General features: G+C 40.3%; 1 protein-coding gene across 1 annotated transcript in view; it reads left to right on the top strand.

Moving 5' to 3' along the window:
• The window catches only part of LOC139766059 (uncharacterized), a 45,559-nt gene extending 30,403 nt beyond the window's left edge, over nucleotides 1-15,156 (top strand). Inside the window, 3 exon segments of the mRNA XM_071694211.1 lie at nucleotides 12,125-12,341; nucleotides 13,517-13,968; nucleotides 13,971-15,156. Coding sequence (XP_071550312.1) covers nucleotides 13,563-13,968; nucleotides 13,971-14,935 — 1,371 coding nt within the window. The 5' untranslated portion in view covers nucleotides 12,125-12,341; nucleotides 13,517-13,562 and the 3' untranslated portion in view covers nucleotides 14,936-15,156.
• Nucleotides 15,157-15,840: the final 684 nt, after the last annotated feature.

Below are 15,840 nucleotides of genomic sequence, written 5' to 3'. Positions count from 1 at the left end.
TGAATCTGTCGTAATTGCTTATATTAAGAACTTTAATTTGTCCTCAGGTAACTTAAAGCACATCCTGTTATTAACCAAATTCCAAGAAATGATAACATAAAGAAAGTAGTTGAACACCCTCTTTGATGCCCAGGCTGACCTCCCCTGTGTGAACCCCTTGATCACAGGACACCAACCGTTCTGTCCCTTTTCATGGTACGGCCAGTTGTTGCCTTAGCATGGCGTTGGCAGAACAGTCTGTGTGTTGGTGTTGAGATTTTGAAAAGCTTTTTGATTTAATTGCATCTGATGAGGCGGATTGTCTGCTTGAAACATGCAGCACAGCATTTATTGAAAAATACATGTTGAATGATACAAATCCAAACGAATTGCGATTTCACATTCACAACTATCATCATGAATTAATGTGATCATCGTATGCATGTGTATATATATTTATGTATCCCTGGGGATAGGGGAGAAAGAATACTTCCCACATATTCCCTTCATTCTAAGAAAGTGACTAAAAGAGGAGGGAGCTGGAATTTCTTCCCTCCTGTTTTTAATTTTACTAAAGAGGGGACAGAGAAGGAGGCCAAGGAAGGATATTCCATCTAAGGCTCAGTTCTCTTTTCTTAATACTACCTTCCTAATGCGGGAAATGGCGAAAAGTTTGTATCGATGTAAGGCATGTAAACGTGTAGGGAGAGAGGAAAGTGATTGGTTCTCAGTGAATGTTGGTTTCCAGCAGGGGTGTGTGATGTCTCCATGGATGTTTAATATGTTTATGGATGGGGTTGTTAGGGAGGTGAATGCAAGAGTTTTGGAAAGAGGGGCAAGTATGCAGTCTGTTGTAGATGAGAGAGCTTAGGAAGTAAGTCAGTTGTTGTTCGCTGATGATACAGCGTTGGTGGCTGATTCATGTGAGAAACTGACTGAGTTTGCTAAAGTGTGTGAAAGAAGAAAGCTGAGAGTAAATGTGAATAAGAGCAAGGTTATTAGGTACAGTAGGGTTGAGGGACAAGTCAGTTGGGAGGTAAGTTTGAATGGAGAAAAACTAGAGGAAGTGAAGTGTTTTAGGTGTCTGGGAGTGGATTTGGCAGCAGATGGAACCATGGAAGCGGAAGTGAATCATAGGGTGGGGGAGGGGGCGAAAGTTCTGGGAGCGTTGAAGAATGTGTGGAAGTCGAGAACATTATCTCGGAAAGCAAAAATGGGTATGTTTGAAGGAATAGTGATTCCAACAATGTTATATGGTTGTGAGGCATGGACTATAGATAGAGTTGTGTGGAGGAGGGTGGATGTGCTGGAAATGAGATGTTTGAGGACAGTATGTGGTGTGAGGTGGTTTGATCGAGTAAGTAATAATAGGGTAAGAGAGGTGTGTGGTAATAAAAAGAGTGTGGTTGAGAGAGCAGAGGAGGGTGTTTTGAAATGGTTTGGTCATATGGAGAGAATGAGTGAGGAAAGATTGACCAAAAGGATATATGTGTCAGAGGTGGAGGGAAGGAGGAGAAGTGGGAGACCAAATTGGAGGTGGAAAGATGGAGTGAAAAAGATTTTGAGTGATCTTGGCCTGAACATGCAGGAGGGTGAAAGGCGTGCAAGGAATAGAGTGAATTGGAACGATGTGGTATACTGGGGTCGACGTGCTGTCAATGGATTGAACCAGGGCATGTGAAGCATCTGTAGTAAACCATGGAAAGTTCTTTGGGACCTGGATGTGGAAAGGGAGCTGTGGTTTCGGTGCATTATACATGACAGCTAGAGACTGAGTGGGAGTAAATGTGGCCTTTGTTGTCTTTTCCTAGCACTACATCGCGCACATGTGGGGAGAGGGGGTTGTTATTTCATGTGTGGCTGGGTGGCATTGGGAATGAATAAAGGCAGACTATGAATTATGCACATGTATATATATGTATATATCTGTGTGTGTATCTATATGTATACATTGAGATGTATAGGTATGTATATTTGCGTGGGTGGACGTGTATGTATATACATGTGTATGTGAGTGGGTTGGGCAATTCTTTCGTCTGTTTTCTTGCGCTAACTCGCTAATGCGGGAGACAGTGATAAAGTGAATAAATGTACATGTGTATACATCAGTGTTTATATGAGTGGATGGGTCTTCCTTTTTCTGTTTTGTGACACTACCTCACGTGCGGAAAATGGCCATCATGTATAATAATGATAATAATTATTCATTTCTACATACTTATTCACCACTTTCAGTATCAGCAAGGTAGTGCCAGGAAAAGTTGAAGAAATGGCCTTATTTGCTCACATCTACTCTCTAGCTGTCATATACTGTATCATGCAATGAAACCAGAGCCCCCATCCACAACCAGACCCTGTAGACCTCCCTGAAGTTCCCCCATCCTTCAACCACCTCTTGAGTTATCTTTTTTTTGTGTCCCATCCACTTCTGACTTGTATATGATCATGATTATATTTTATTCACTTCATGTGTCCAAACTACTTCAACACACTCTTTTCTGATATCTCGTGTATACTCCTGTTACCACCAAACTTTTATCACTTACCCTATCATATATCCTCAAGCATTTCATTTCAAACATTTCTTCTTTTCTCTACATTTTTGCCTAAGCCCACACCTCACATTCACTGGACGCCAGTGTGACTACTATACCATCAAACATACCCATCTTTCTCTCTCTTTCCAAACATAAAAAACACAGCTTCTATTACCTTTCTTCTTACACCATATATTTGTAAGACCTTCCACAAGGCATCTCTATCAATCTTATATGTTTTCTTCATATCCATAAATGCCAAATGAGAATACTTCTGTTTTCTAAATATTTCCCATATATGGTCTTTAAAACAAACACCTAATCCAAACACCCTTTACCACCTCTGAAATCAGTGTGATGCCCCACACATGCCTTCATCCTCTCTATCACTACTCTCCCATACAACTTACGAAATACATTTAAACTTATGCCTTTGTGGTTTGTTCCCTTTCCTTTTATACAATGGCACTGTACATGCAATCCACCCACCATAATCCAAACATACACAGAAAAATCATGAGTGACCAATCAACAATACAGTCATCCCCTTTCTTCAGAAATTCAGTTGCAATATTACCCACTCCAGCTGCCTCACTACAGAAAAATCGCAACTAACTAATCAACAATACAGTCACCCCCTGTCTTTAGAAATTCAGTTGCAATATTAACCTCTCCAGGTGCCTTGCCACACTTCACCTTATGCAAGGCTTCCACCACATCTTTTCCCTTCACACACCACTTTCCCTGACTCTACTTTTGCATGCCTACCCAAAACAAATGCCATACATCTCCCTACCTATCATCAAACATTCAACAGTCCATCATTCACTACCAGTTGCCCCTTCTCCATCTGGCTCCAAAGGGTTACTGATATTCCCATTTGTTCCCTTGTTTTAATTATGCTATTAACCTCTTTCCAGTACATCTTATTCTCCCTGAAGTTCAATGATAGTTGCTCACCCAATTCTCTTTTGCCTCTTTTCCAACCCCTGCAACTTCCTCTTTATCTCCTGCAGCTTTCTCTTATACATCCCCCAATCATTTGCACTCCTTTCCTGTTAGTACCAATCTTACACCTCTTTTTTCTCTCTCACTAGCAACTTTCCTTCATCAGCCCACCACTTACTACCCTTTCTTGCCTGCCCAACTCCCACATTTTGCTTGCCTCACACTTCTGTAGCACATGCCAACACTGCCTATTCTTCAGCCACTCACCTAGCTTTGATAATATCTCCTTTTGTCATTTCACACTCAATCTCTTTTGTTATTTCTTTACACAATTGTCTTTTCCAAGTTTACTCACTCTTGCCTCCCTCTTCTCACTAATATCCTTTCCTCTTTCCTGAAAAACTACAAGTCTTCACCCCTCATCTCCACCAGATAATGATCAGACATCCCAACAGCTGTCTCTCTCAGTACCTTCACATCTGAGTCTCTCTGTTGCATGCATATAGATTGATTTTTTTTTTTTTTTTTTTTTTTATACCTCGTCGCTGTCTCCCGCGTTTGCGAGGTAGCGCAAGGAAACAGACGAAAGAAATGGCCCAACCCCCCCATACACATGTACATACATACGTCCACACACGCAAATATACATACCTACACAGCTTTCCATGGTTTACCCCGGACGCTTCACATGCCTTGATTCAATCCACTGACAGCACGTCAACCCCTGTATACCACATCGCTCCAATTCACTCTATTCCTTGCCCTCCTTTCACCCTCCTGCATGTTCAGGCCCCGATCACACAAAATCCTTTTCACTCCATCTTTCCACCTCCAATTTGGTCTCCCTCTTCTCCTCGTTCCCTCCACCTCCGACACATATATCCTCTTGGTCAATCTTTCCTCACTCATTCTCTCCATGTGCCCAAACCACTTCAAAACACCCTCTTCTGCTCTCTCAACCACGCTCTTTTTATTTCCACACATCTCTCTTACCCTTACGTTACTTACTCGATCAAACCACCTCACACCACACATTGTCCTCAAACATCTCATTTCCAGCACATCCATCCTCCTGCGCACAACTCTATCCATAGCCCACGCCTCGCAACCATACAACATTGTTGGAACCACTATTCCTTCAAACATACCCATTTTTGCTTTCCGGGATAATGTTCTCGACTTCCACACATTTTTCAAGGCTCCCAAAATTTTTGCCCCCTCCCCCACCCTATGATCCACTTCCGCTTCCATGGTTCCATCCGCTGACAGATCCACTCCCAGATATCTAAAACACTTCACTTCCTCCAGTTTTTCTCCATTCAAACTCACCTCCCAATTGACTTGACCCTCAACCCTACTGTACCTAATAACCTTGCTCTTATTCACATTTACTCTTAACTTTCTTCTTCCACACACTTTACCAAACTCCGTCACCAGCTTCTGCAGTTTCTCACATGAATCCGCCACCAGCGCTGTATCATCAGCGAACAACAACTGACTCACTTCCCAAGCTCTCTCATCCCCAACAGACTTCATACTTGCCCCTCTTTCCAAGACTCTTGCATTTACCTCCCTAACAACCCCATCCATAAACAAATTAAACAACCATGGAGACATCACACACCCCTGCCGCAAACCTACATTCACTGAGAACCAATCACTTTCCTCTCTTCCTACACGTACACATGCCTTACATCCTCGATAAAAACTTTTCACTGCTTCTAACAACTTGCCTCCCACACCATATATTCTTAATACCTTCCACAGAGCATCTCTATCAACTCTATCATATGCCTTCTCCAGATCCATAAATGCTACATACAAATCCATTTGCTTTTCTAAGTATTTCTCACATACATTCTTCAAAGCAAACACCTGATCCACACATCCTCTACCACTTCTGAAACCACACTGCTCTTCCCCAATCTGATGCTCTGTACATGCCTTCACCCTCTCAATCAATACCCTCCCATATAATTTACCAGGAATACTCAACAAACTTATACCTCTGTAATTTGAGCACTCACTCTTATCCCCTTTGCCTTTGTACAATGGCACTATGCACGTATTCCGCCAATCCTCAGGCACCTCACCATGAGTCATACATACATTAAATAACCTTACCAACCAGTCAACAATACAGTCACCCCCTTTTTTTATAAATTCCACTGCAATACCATCCAAACCTGCTGCCTTGCCGGCTTTCATCTTCCGCAAAGCTTTTACTACCTCTTCTCTGTTTACCAAATCATTTTCCCTAACCCTCTCACTTTGCACACCACCTCGACCAAAACACCCTATATCTGCCACTCTGTCATCAGATTGATATGTAATCTAATAATGCCCACTTATCATCATTTCTGCTACATGCTCTAATGTATGTTCCAGATGTTAAATGTGGTTTTTCCAATCACCAGCCTTTTTCAGCACACAGCTACACAAACTTTTCACCATCCTCATTCCTCTTACTGAATGCCTCATGCCCTCAGTTATACCCTAAACTGCCACATTACCTCACTTTCATTTAAATAAACCATACTACTACCTTGTTTCTTGCATCTAAACTGCTGACACACTCACTTAACTGCTCCTAAACACTTGCCTCTCAACATTTTTCTTCTCATGGTTAGGTGCATAAGCTCTCATAATCACCCATCTCACAGTCTACTTTCATTTTATCCACATCAATGATTAGAATTAGCTTTATGTCTTGATGTATATATGTAAAGAAAAATAAAACTTCCAAAATCATTAATTACAAAGAATAATAAAACATTAAATAAAAAGACACTAACATTAGATATGTAAACAAAATAGCAAGCCATAGAGTGCCTTATTGCTCCAAAACAGTATTTTATCAAAACAGTCACAGGTAAAACCTGTTCCACTGAGTCCTGCTGCATTATGTTTGATTTTCCATTGAGCTCAATATCATTAATATCTCTTTCCCAACAAATCTGTCTGCTTTTTCAACATTCCCAACAACTCGTGCTTCATAAAGTAAGTCAATGAAATTGCTAATCTGTTTGTTCAAATAAAGTCCCCACTGAAGAAATCTTCAAAACTCTCATTGATTTAATAGAGCTTTGTGTTTCCAACAATGCATTCCAAGATGATGAAGGTAATTTTTATAGACAGAAATGTGAACTAGCCATGAGAAATTCTCTTAGCCCCATTATCAGTAACTTATTCATGGAATACTTTGAGACTAAGATTCTAACTTCAGAAAAAAATCTGGCATAGATATGTTGATGATATGTGGTCTTTATCACCAACTTCCCAAGATTGTGATGTTTTCTTTAATGAGCTGAATAACATCATCCCACCATCAAATTCAAGAGTGAATGGGAAAAAGAAGGCAACTAGGGAATCTGATCACTTATCCTTTAAGATCCACAGGAAGCCTACCAATGCTGAGAGCTATATTCCTTATTTTTTGATACATGATCCTTCAGTGAAATTGTCTGTAGTTATGTCTGTTAAGAGCATTATCAATACGTGATCCTACAAGTTTGATAGATGAATGTTGTCATATAAGAGGTACCTTTAGGCAGTTATGTTATCATAGATGAGCAAGGCTTACTGGAAAGCCAGGAAGACATTTTATGCATCTAGTGAAAAAAATATGGAAAAGGATGATAGGTTCAAATGTTTGGTGTTGCCCTGTTCTCCTAACTTAGATAATGTAAGACAGGTACCAATAAGCAGTGCTTATAAAATTGCTTTTCAAAACAATAACTATCAGTAAGAACTTAATTAAAAGTAGGCCAAAAGTGCTTTTAATTTGCCTTCCAATACATTAATACTATTAGTGTGACCTTAAATAAAAGTAGGCCAAAATATTTGAAAATTGGGAGTGTTTACACCATCAGATGTAAGGCATGTATAGATGGATACATTGGCCATTTAAACAGTAACAGATGCTATTGACACAATCATTCAGTACCTGTAGACCTTAACAACGCAGGCACATTACACCCCTTGTCTGACTATGCTGACCGTAACATCACTGAATCTGTCGTAATTGCTTATATTAAGAACTTTAATTTGTCCTCAGGTAACTTTAAAGCACATCCTGTTATTAACCAAATTCCAAGAAATGATAACGTAAGAAAAGTAGTTGAACATGCATCTTGTTGCCCAGGCTGACCTCCCCTGTGTGAACCCCTTGATCACAGGACACCACCGTTCTGTCCCTTTTCATGGTACGGCCAGTTGTTGCCTTAGCATGGCGTTGGCAGAACAGTCTGTGTGTTGGTGTTGAGATTTTGAAAAGCTTTTTGATTTAATTGCATCTGATGAGGCGGATTGTCTGCTTGAAACATGCAGCACAGCATTTATTGAAAAATACATGTTGAATGATACAAATCCAAACGAATTGCGATTTCACATTCACAACTATCATCATGAATTAATGTGATCATCGTATGCATGTGTATATATATTTATGTATCCCTGGGGATAGGGGAGAAAGAATACTTCCCACATATTCCCTGCATGTCATAGAAAGTGACTAAAAGAGGAGGGAGCTGGAATTTCTTCCCTCCTGTTTTTAATTTTACTAAAGAGGGGACAGAGAAGGGGGCCAAGGAAGGATATTCCATCTAAGGCTCAGTTCTCTTTTCTTAATACTACCTTCCTAATGCGGGAAATGGCGAATATGTATGAAGCAGTGAAAAGCTTTTATCGAGGATGTAAGGCATGTGTACGAGTAGGAAGAAAGGAAAGTGATTGGTTCTCAGTGAATGTTGATTTGCGGCAGGGGTGCGTGATGTCTCCATGGTTGTTTAAGTTGTTTATGGATGGGGTTGTTAGGGAGGTGAATGCAAAAGTTTTGGAGAGAGGGACAAATATGCAGTCTGTTGTGGATGAGAGGGCTTGGGAAGTGAGTCAGTTGTTGTTCGCTGATGATGCAACGCTGGTGGATGATTTGGGTGAGAAACTGCAGAAGCTGGTGACTGAGTTTGGTAAAGTGCGTGAAAGAAGAAAGCTGAGAGTAAATGTGAATAAGAGCAAGGTTATTAGGTACAGTAGGGTTGAGGGACAAGTCAACTGGGAGGTAAGTTTGAGTGGAGAAAAACTGGAGGAAGTGAAGTGTTTTAGATATCTGGGAGTGTGATTTAGCAGCAGATGGACCATGGAAGCAGAAGTGAGTCACAGGGTGGGGGAGGGGGCGAAAGTTTTGGGAGTGTTCAAGAATTTGTGGAAGGCGAGAATGTTATCTTGGAAAGCAAAAATGGGTATGTTTGAAGGAATAGTGGTTCCAACAGTGTTATATGGTTGCAAGGCGTGGTTGCGAGCATTGTGCGGAGGAGGGTGGATGTGATGGAAATGAGATGTTTGAGGACAATATGTGGTGTTAGGTGGTTTGATCGAATAAGTAATGAAAGGGTAAGAGAGATATGGGGTAATAAAAAGAGTGTAATTGAGAGAGTCGAAGAGGGTGTTTTGAAATGGGTTGGTCACATGGAGAGAATTAGTGAGGAAAGATTGACAAAGAGGATGTATGTGTCCGAAGTGGAGGAAATGAGAAGTGGGAGACCAAATTGGAGGTGGAAGGATGGAGTGAAAAAGATTTTGAGCGATCAGGGGCTAAACATGCAGGAAAGTGAAAGGCATGCAAGGAATAGAGTGAATTGGAACGATGTGGTACACTTGGGTCGATGTGCTGTCAATGGATTGAACCAGGGCATGTGAAGCATCTAGGGTAGACCATGGAAAGTTTTGTGGGGCCTGTAGTGGAAAGAGAGCTGTGGTTTCGGTGCATTATACATGACAGCTAGAGACTGAGTGTGAACGAATGTGGCCTTTGTTGTCTTTTCCTAGTGCTACCTCGCGTGCGTTCGAGGGGAGGGGGGTGTCATTTCATGTGTGGCGGGGTGGCAACGGGAATGAATAAAGGCAGCAAGTTTGAATTATGTACATGTGTATTTATGCAAATGTCTGTGTATGTATATATATGTATACATTGAAAGGTATAGGTATGTATATGTGTGTGTGTGGACGTGTATGTATATACATGTGTATGTGGGTGGATGGCCCAACCAACCCACATACACATGTATATATATATAAACGCCCGCACACACACACATATACATATCTATACATTTCAACGTATACATGTACATATGCAGACATATCCAAACTTGCTGCCTTAATCCATTCCCGTTGCCAACCTGCCACACATGAAAATGGCACCTCCCTCCCCCTGTATGCGTGTGAGATAGCGCTAGGAAAAGACAACAAAGGCCACATTCATTCATACTCCGTCTCTAGCTGTTATGTGTAATGCTCTGAAACCACAGCCCCCTTTCCACGCCCAGGCCCCACAAAACTTTCCATGGTTTAGCCCAGATGCTTCACATGCCCTGGTTCAATCCATTGACAGCACATTGACCCCGATATACCACGTCGTTCCAATTCACTCTATTCCTTGCATGCCTTTCCCCCTCCTGTATGTTCAGGCCCCAATTGCTCAAGATCTTTTTCTCCTCATCCTTCCACCACCAATTTCATCTCCCACTTCTCTTCATTTCCTCCACCTCTGACACATATATCCCCTTTGTTAATCTTTCCTCACTCATTCTCTCCACGTGACCAAACATTTCAATAAACCCTCTTCTGCTCTCTCAACCACACTCTTTTTATTACTACACATCTCTCTTACCCTTTCATTACTTATTCGAGCAAACCACCTCACACTGCATATTATCCTCAAACATCTCATTTCCAACACATCCAACCTCCTCTGCACAACCCTATCTATAGTCCACGCCTCGCAACCATATAACATTGTTAGAACTTTATTTCTTCAAACATACCCATTTTTGCTCTCTGAGATTACGGTCTTGCCTTCCACACATTCTTTAATGCTCCCAAAACCTTTTCCCCCTTCCCCACCCTGTGACTCACTTCCGCTTCCATGGTTCCATCTGCTGCCAAATCCACTCCCAGATATCTAAAACACATCACCTCCTCCAGTTTTTCTCCATTCAAACTTACCTCCAAATTAACTTGTCCCTCAACCCTACTGAACCTAACATCCTTGCTCTTATTCACATTTACTCCTAACTTTCTTCCTTCACACACTTTTCCAAACTCAGTCAACAACTTCTGCAGTTTCTCACCCGAATCATCCATGAGTGCAGTATCATCAGCCAACAACAACTGACTCACTTCCCCAGCCCTCTCATCAACAACAGACTGCATACTTGCCCCTCTCTCCAAAACTCTTGCATTCACCTCCCTAATAATCCCATCCATAAACAAATTAAACAGCCACGAAGACATAACGCACCCCTGCCGCAAACCGACATTCACTTAGAACTAATCACTTTCCTCTCTTACTACCCGTGTGCATGCCTTACAGCTGTGATAAAGACTTTTCACTGCTTCCAACAACTTACCTCTCACACCATGTACTCTTAATACCTTCCACAAAGCATCTCTATACACTCTATCATATGCTTTCTCCAGATCCAGAAATGCTAGACAAATCCAACTGCTTTTCTGAGTATTTCTCACATACATTCTTCAAAACAAACACCTGATCCACACATCCTCTACCACTTCTGAAACCACACTGCTCTTCCCCAATCTGATGCTCTGCACATGCCTTCACCCTCTCAATCAATACCCTTGCATATTTCCAAAAGAATACTCAACAAACTTATACCTCTGTAATTTGAACACTCACCTTTTCCCCTTTGCCTTTGTACAATGGCACTATCCATGCATTCCTCCAATCCTCAGGCACTTCACCATGAACCATACCCCAACATTCCCTCTTCTTTTCTGAAAACCTCTACATATCTTTACCTTCACCTCCACAAGATAATGATCAGACATCCCTGCAGTTACCCCTCTCAGCACATTAACATCGAAAAGTCTTTTTCACACGCCTATCAATTAACATGTAATCCAATAATGCTCTCTGGTCATCTCTCCTACTTCCATATGTATCCTTATGTATATCTCTCTTTTTAAACCAGATATTCCCAATCACTAGTCCATTTCAGCACACAAATCTATAAGCCCTTCACCATTACCATTTACAACAGTGGACACCCCATGTACACCAATTATTCCCTCAACTGCCGCATTACTCACCTTTGCATTCAAATCACCCATCACTATAACCCAGTCTCGTGCATCAAAGCTGCTAACACAGTCACACAGCTGCTTCCAAAACACTTGCCTCTCATGATCTTTCTTCTCATGCCCAGGTGCATAGGCACCAATAATCACCCATCTCTCTCCATCCACTTTCAGTTTTACTCATATCAATCTCGAGTTTACTTTCTTACACTCTGTCACATACTACCACAACTCCTGTTTCAAGAGTAGTGCTACTCCTTCCTTTGCTCTTGTCCTTTCATCAACCCCATGACTTTACTCCCAAGACATTCCAAACCACTCTTCCCCTTTACCCTTGAGCTTTGTTTCACTCAGTGTGCAAGGAAAGAGACGAAAGAATGGCCCAAGCCACCCACATACACATGCATATACATAACGCCTACACACACTCATATACATACCTATACATTTCAACGTATACATACATATACATACACAGACATATACATATATTCACATGTATATATTCATAATTGCTGCCTTTCTTTATTCCCATCGCCACCCCACCATACATGAAATAGCATCCCCCCAGTGAGATAGTGCCAAGGAAAGACAAAAAATGCCACATACTGGACTAGGTACCCAATTTATCAACCAACCACGAGGGATGGATGAACAGCTGAGTTGGTTGTTGACGAACTGCTGCAAACAAATGGATTCAGGCCTATGCTTTCAACCATATGCTGTCCAAAAATGTGCCATGGTTAGGAATACTTACCACTACACCACAGAACACAGGTATATTATCACTATAAGAAAAATATGTCATTGAGAGTTAGTGTCGTACTTGAGGTGATGTAGATGGGGGAAATATGTATACGCCAGATGCATACTTATTCATTTGCTTAATGGACTTGGTGGGAGAAATGTAAAGCCTCAAAGGGGAAAGAAATCATGTGTAGCAATATTGATACAAAGGATGCTTGATAAGCTAATGCAGTATAGGAAATGATCTTTCCTTATGATTTTGATATTATTCAGTGAACTTGTTACCTGGCTTAGTCTAGTGTATGTGTATATTTAGTTTGAATTAGATGGCCTTTATTAGAAGATTCAGTTGCCCATGCCACCTCTCCTACCATAACGAAAAAGATCAAGTCTATGTTGCCTCTTTCTTTGCTGGCTTTGTGTACAATTTTGAAAGTTGAGCAGGTCTGAAATTTACTCTCACAAAAGAATTTAGGTGAACTACACTGGAAGTGATGAGAATTACATTTTGCAGAATAACAGTTAAGATTTTCATTTATTGCCATGTTACTTGAGCATTGCCTTATGAACTGTTTCCGTAATTGCAACCTTTTTGGTTTGCGGAAAAGTCTGGAACCCAGGTTGGTTTGTAGCAGAAATCAGGCAACATTCAAGCTACAGAAGATGCCCTGAATCAAAAGTAGTAATGGGGCCAATGTCTCTTCTACACAATGGCATTCAGTACTGCATCTAGATTATTTGCCTTGAGTTATCTCCTCTTTTGAAACTTTGTGTTAAATTTTGTTCTGAAAGTACCAAAAATTTCTGAAAAAGAGAATGATCCAAAATATGTTAACTACATAAAAGCCTAAAGACATTACTTGGAACCAACTTCACGTAATAGCTTTTTGCACATTTGTTCAGAGTGCCTAAAATACTTACTGCCAACCAATATGTCTTTCAGGTTTGATTTAAATATGTGAATACTTTGAGGGGATAAATCACTGTACAGATCATTAATTTGAAGGTAACTTTGGTCAGTTATGTTGTGAACATTGTTATGCCTGCTAAAATTAGTGTGCATCTAAGAAGTCCGGAGTTATTATGGATAGATTATTGTGGTGTTATCATTCAGGTTGATACAACTAATACTTTCCTTCAATAGTCCAAAGTTGAATTGTGACACGTTGTGAGAACAATTTGTAAAGACAGCTCTCTTGTTTCAGATACTGAGGGAAATAGCATCTCAAGACTGAGTAGCAGAAACTGACAATGTATAATGAAGAGGAAAAGTTTCCCTATGAGAAACATAGACCATATTCACAGGAGGACCATCTACAGGAGCATATGCTTCTGTGCAATGATCAGGAAGAAATTGGCTGTACTGAAAGTGAGAAACTATTTTCACATGTGGAAAATATTCAGAAGCACTTAGTGCAGAGTACTGTGGAAGATTTGAAATGTGTGAGAAAATTTGCATGTGATGAATGTGGGAAATTTTATTCATGTAAGAATACTCTTACTAAACATTTGCATGTGCACAGTGGTTTGAAAAAGTTTGAATGTGATGAATGTGGGAAACAATTTTCACATAAGAATAATCTTACTAAACATCTACTCGTGCACAAAGGTTTAAAGACATTTGGATGCGATGAATGTGGGAAACTCTTTTCAAGGAGGGTAATCTTACTAAACATTTGCTTGTACACAGTGGTTTGAAAAAATTTCAGTGTGTTGAATGTGGGAAACGATTTTTCCATAAAGATACTCTTCAACAACATTTTTCTGTGCACAGTGGTGTGAAAAAGTTTAGATGTGATGAATGCGGGAAATTCTTTTCACATAAGAGTAATCTTGCTAAACATCTGCTTATGCATAGCGGTTTAAAAAAGTTTGGTTGTGATGAATGTGGGAAGCGTTTTTTTCAGAAAGGTAATCTTAAAAAACATATTTCTGTGCACAGCGGTGTGAAAAAGTTTGGTTGTGATGAATGTGGCAAACTGTTTATGCAGAAAAGTCATCTTCAGGAACACATGCTGATACACAACAATGAGAAAAAGTTTGGGTGTGATGAATGTGGGAAATTATTTTTACGGAAAAATGACCTAAAGAGACATTTTCTTGTGCACAGTGGTGTAAAAAAGTTTAGATGTGATGAATGTGGGAGAATGTTCTCCCAGAAAATATATCTTCAACGACATTTACCGTTGCATAGTGGTGTGAAAAATTTTGTTTGTGATGAATGTGGGAAAATGTTTTTACGGAAACGTGATCTTCAGAATCATTTCCTTGTGCACAGCGGTGTGAAAAAGTTTAGATGCGATGAATGTGGGAAAATGTTTTCTCGGAAAAGTATTCTTGAGCAGCATTTACCTGTGCACAGTGGCGTGAAAAACTTTGGATGTGATTACTGTGGGAAACTGTTTTTACAAAGAAATAATCTTAGATCACATTTGCCTGTGCACGGTGGCATAAAAAAGTTCAGGTGTGATGAATGTGGAAAACTGTTTTTACGGAAAAGTGGAGTTAAAAAACATTTGCTTGTGCATAATGGTGTGAAAGAGCATGGATGTGATGAATGTGGGAAATTATTTATGCAGAAAAGTGATCTTCAGAAACATTTTCTCTTGCACTGTATTATGTAAAATTTTGGATGTGACAAGTGTGGGAAACTGTTCTCATGGAAGGGTGATCTTACAAGATGTCTGCTTATGCACATTAGTATGAAAATGTTGGGATGTGATATGTAATATATTGGTGGTGTTTACATGTTTATATTTATACATCACATAAAGCTCTGTTCGTCCCCAATTTCTTGTTGCTGTCTGTACTGAAAAGCTTCACAGATTAAACAGTATTGAGGCTACTCCAGGAATATCAATATCCCTTTGTTGTTGCTAATGATTTTTTAAACATTTTCCCATTCACTATTTATGTCTCACAGACTCCTCTCCTGAAACAAAAGAAAAAAATGTACATTGAAAACTCTGTACTGTATTTTGGACTAACAGGGGAAAGACCACTGCCTTTATATTGAAAGTCCATCATATCTGATAATGACCCATTCCCCGAACATCATAACCTCCAAGATTTCCCAACAAAGGCAATACTAACCAGATTTGACATTTTTGAGTTTTAAGGAACACTCTAGATAGCCCTGGTGGTGCTGGAGGATCTATGTATTTATTGATTTTTTTTTTTTTTTCATTTGATTGCCTTTTCTCACATTAGCAAGGTAGCTCAAGGAAAAGAGGAAGAAAGGCCACATGTCTACATCCATTCTCTAGCTGTCATGTGTAATACACCAAAACCACAGCTCCCTATCCACAGACAGGTTTACCCCAGACTCTTGTTATGAACCTGCGTGTTCATTGTGTCTTTGTTATAGAAAGTTGTATGTTATAGTTAAGCCACGTGGTGCTCTGGGAGGTCTCAAGAGATTTCTCGACCGCTCCCGTGCCACCTGAGTTCACACCCCCATGCCAGATGGTTTAGTAGCTGTGCATGTCACATCAGCCCAGCTAATTATACCTCAGGTAACGTCAAGTGA

This window comes from Panulirus ornatus, chromosome 56, assembly GCF_036320965.1.
Source record: "Panulirus ornatus isolate Po-2019 chromosome 56, ASM3632096v1, whole genome shotgun sequence".
In the NCBI taxonomy this organism is placed as follows: domain Eukaryota; kingdom Metazoa; phylum Arthropoda; class Malacostraca; order Decapoda; family Palinuridae; genus Panulirus; species Panulirus ornatus.
This window is presented reverse-complemented; position numbering and strand designations above follow the sequence as displayed.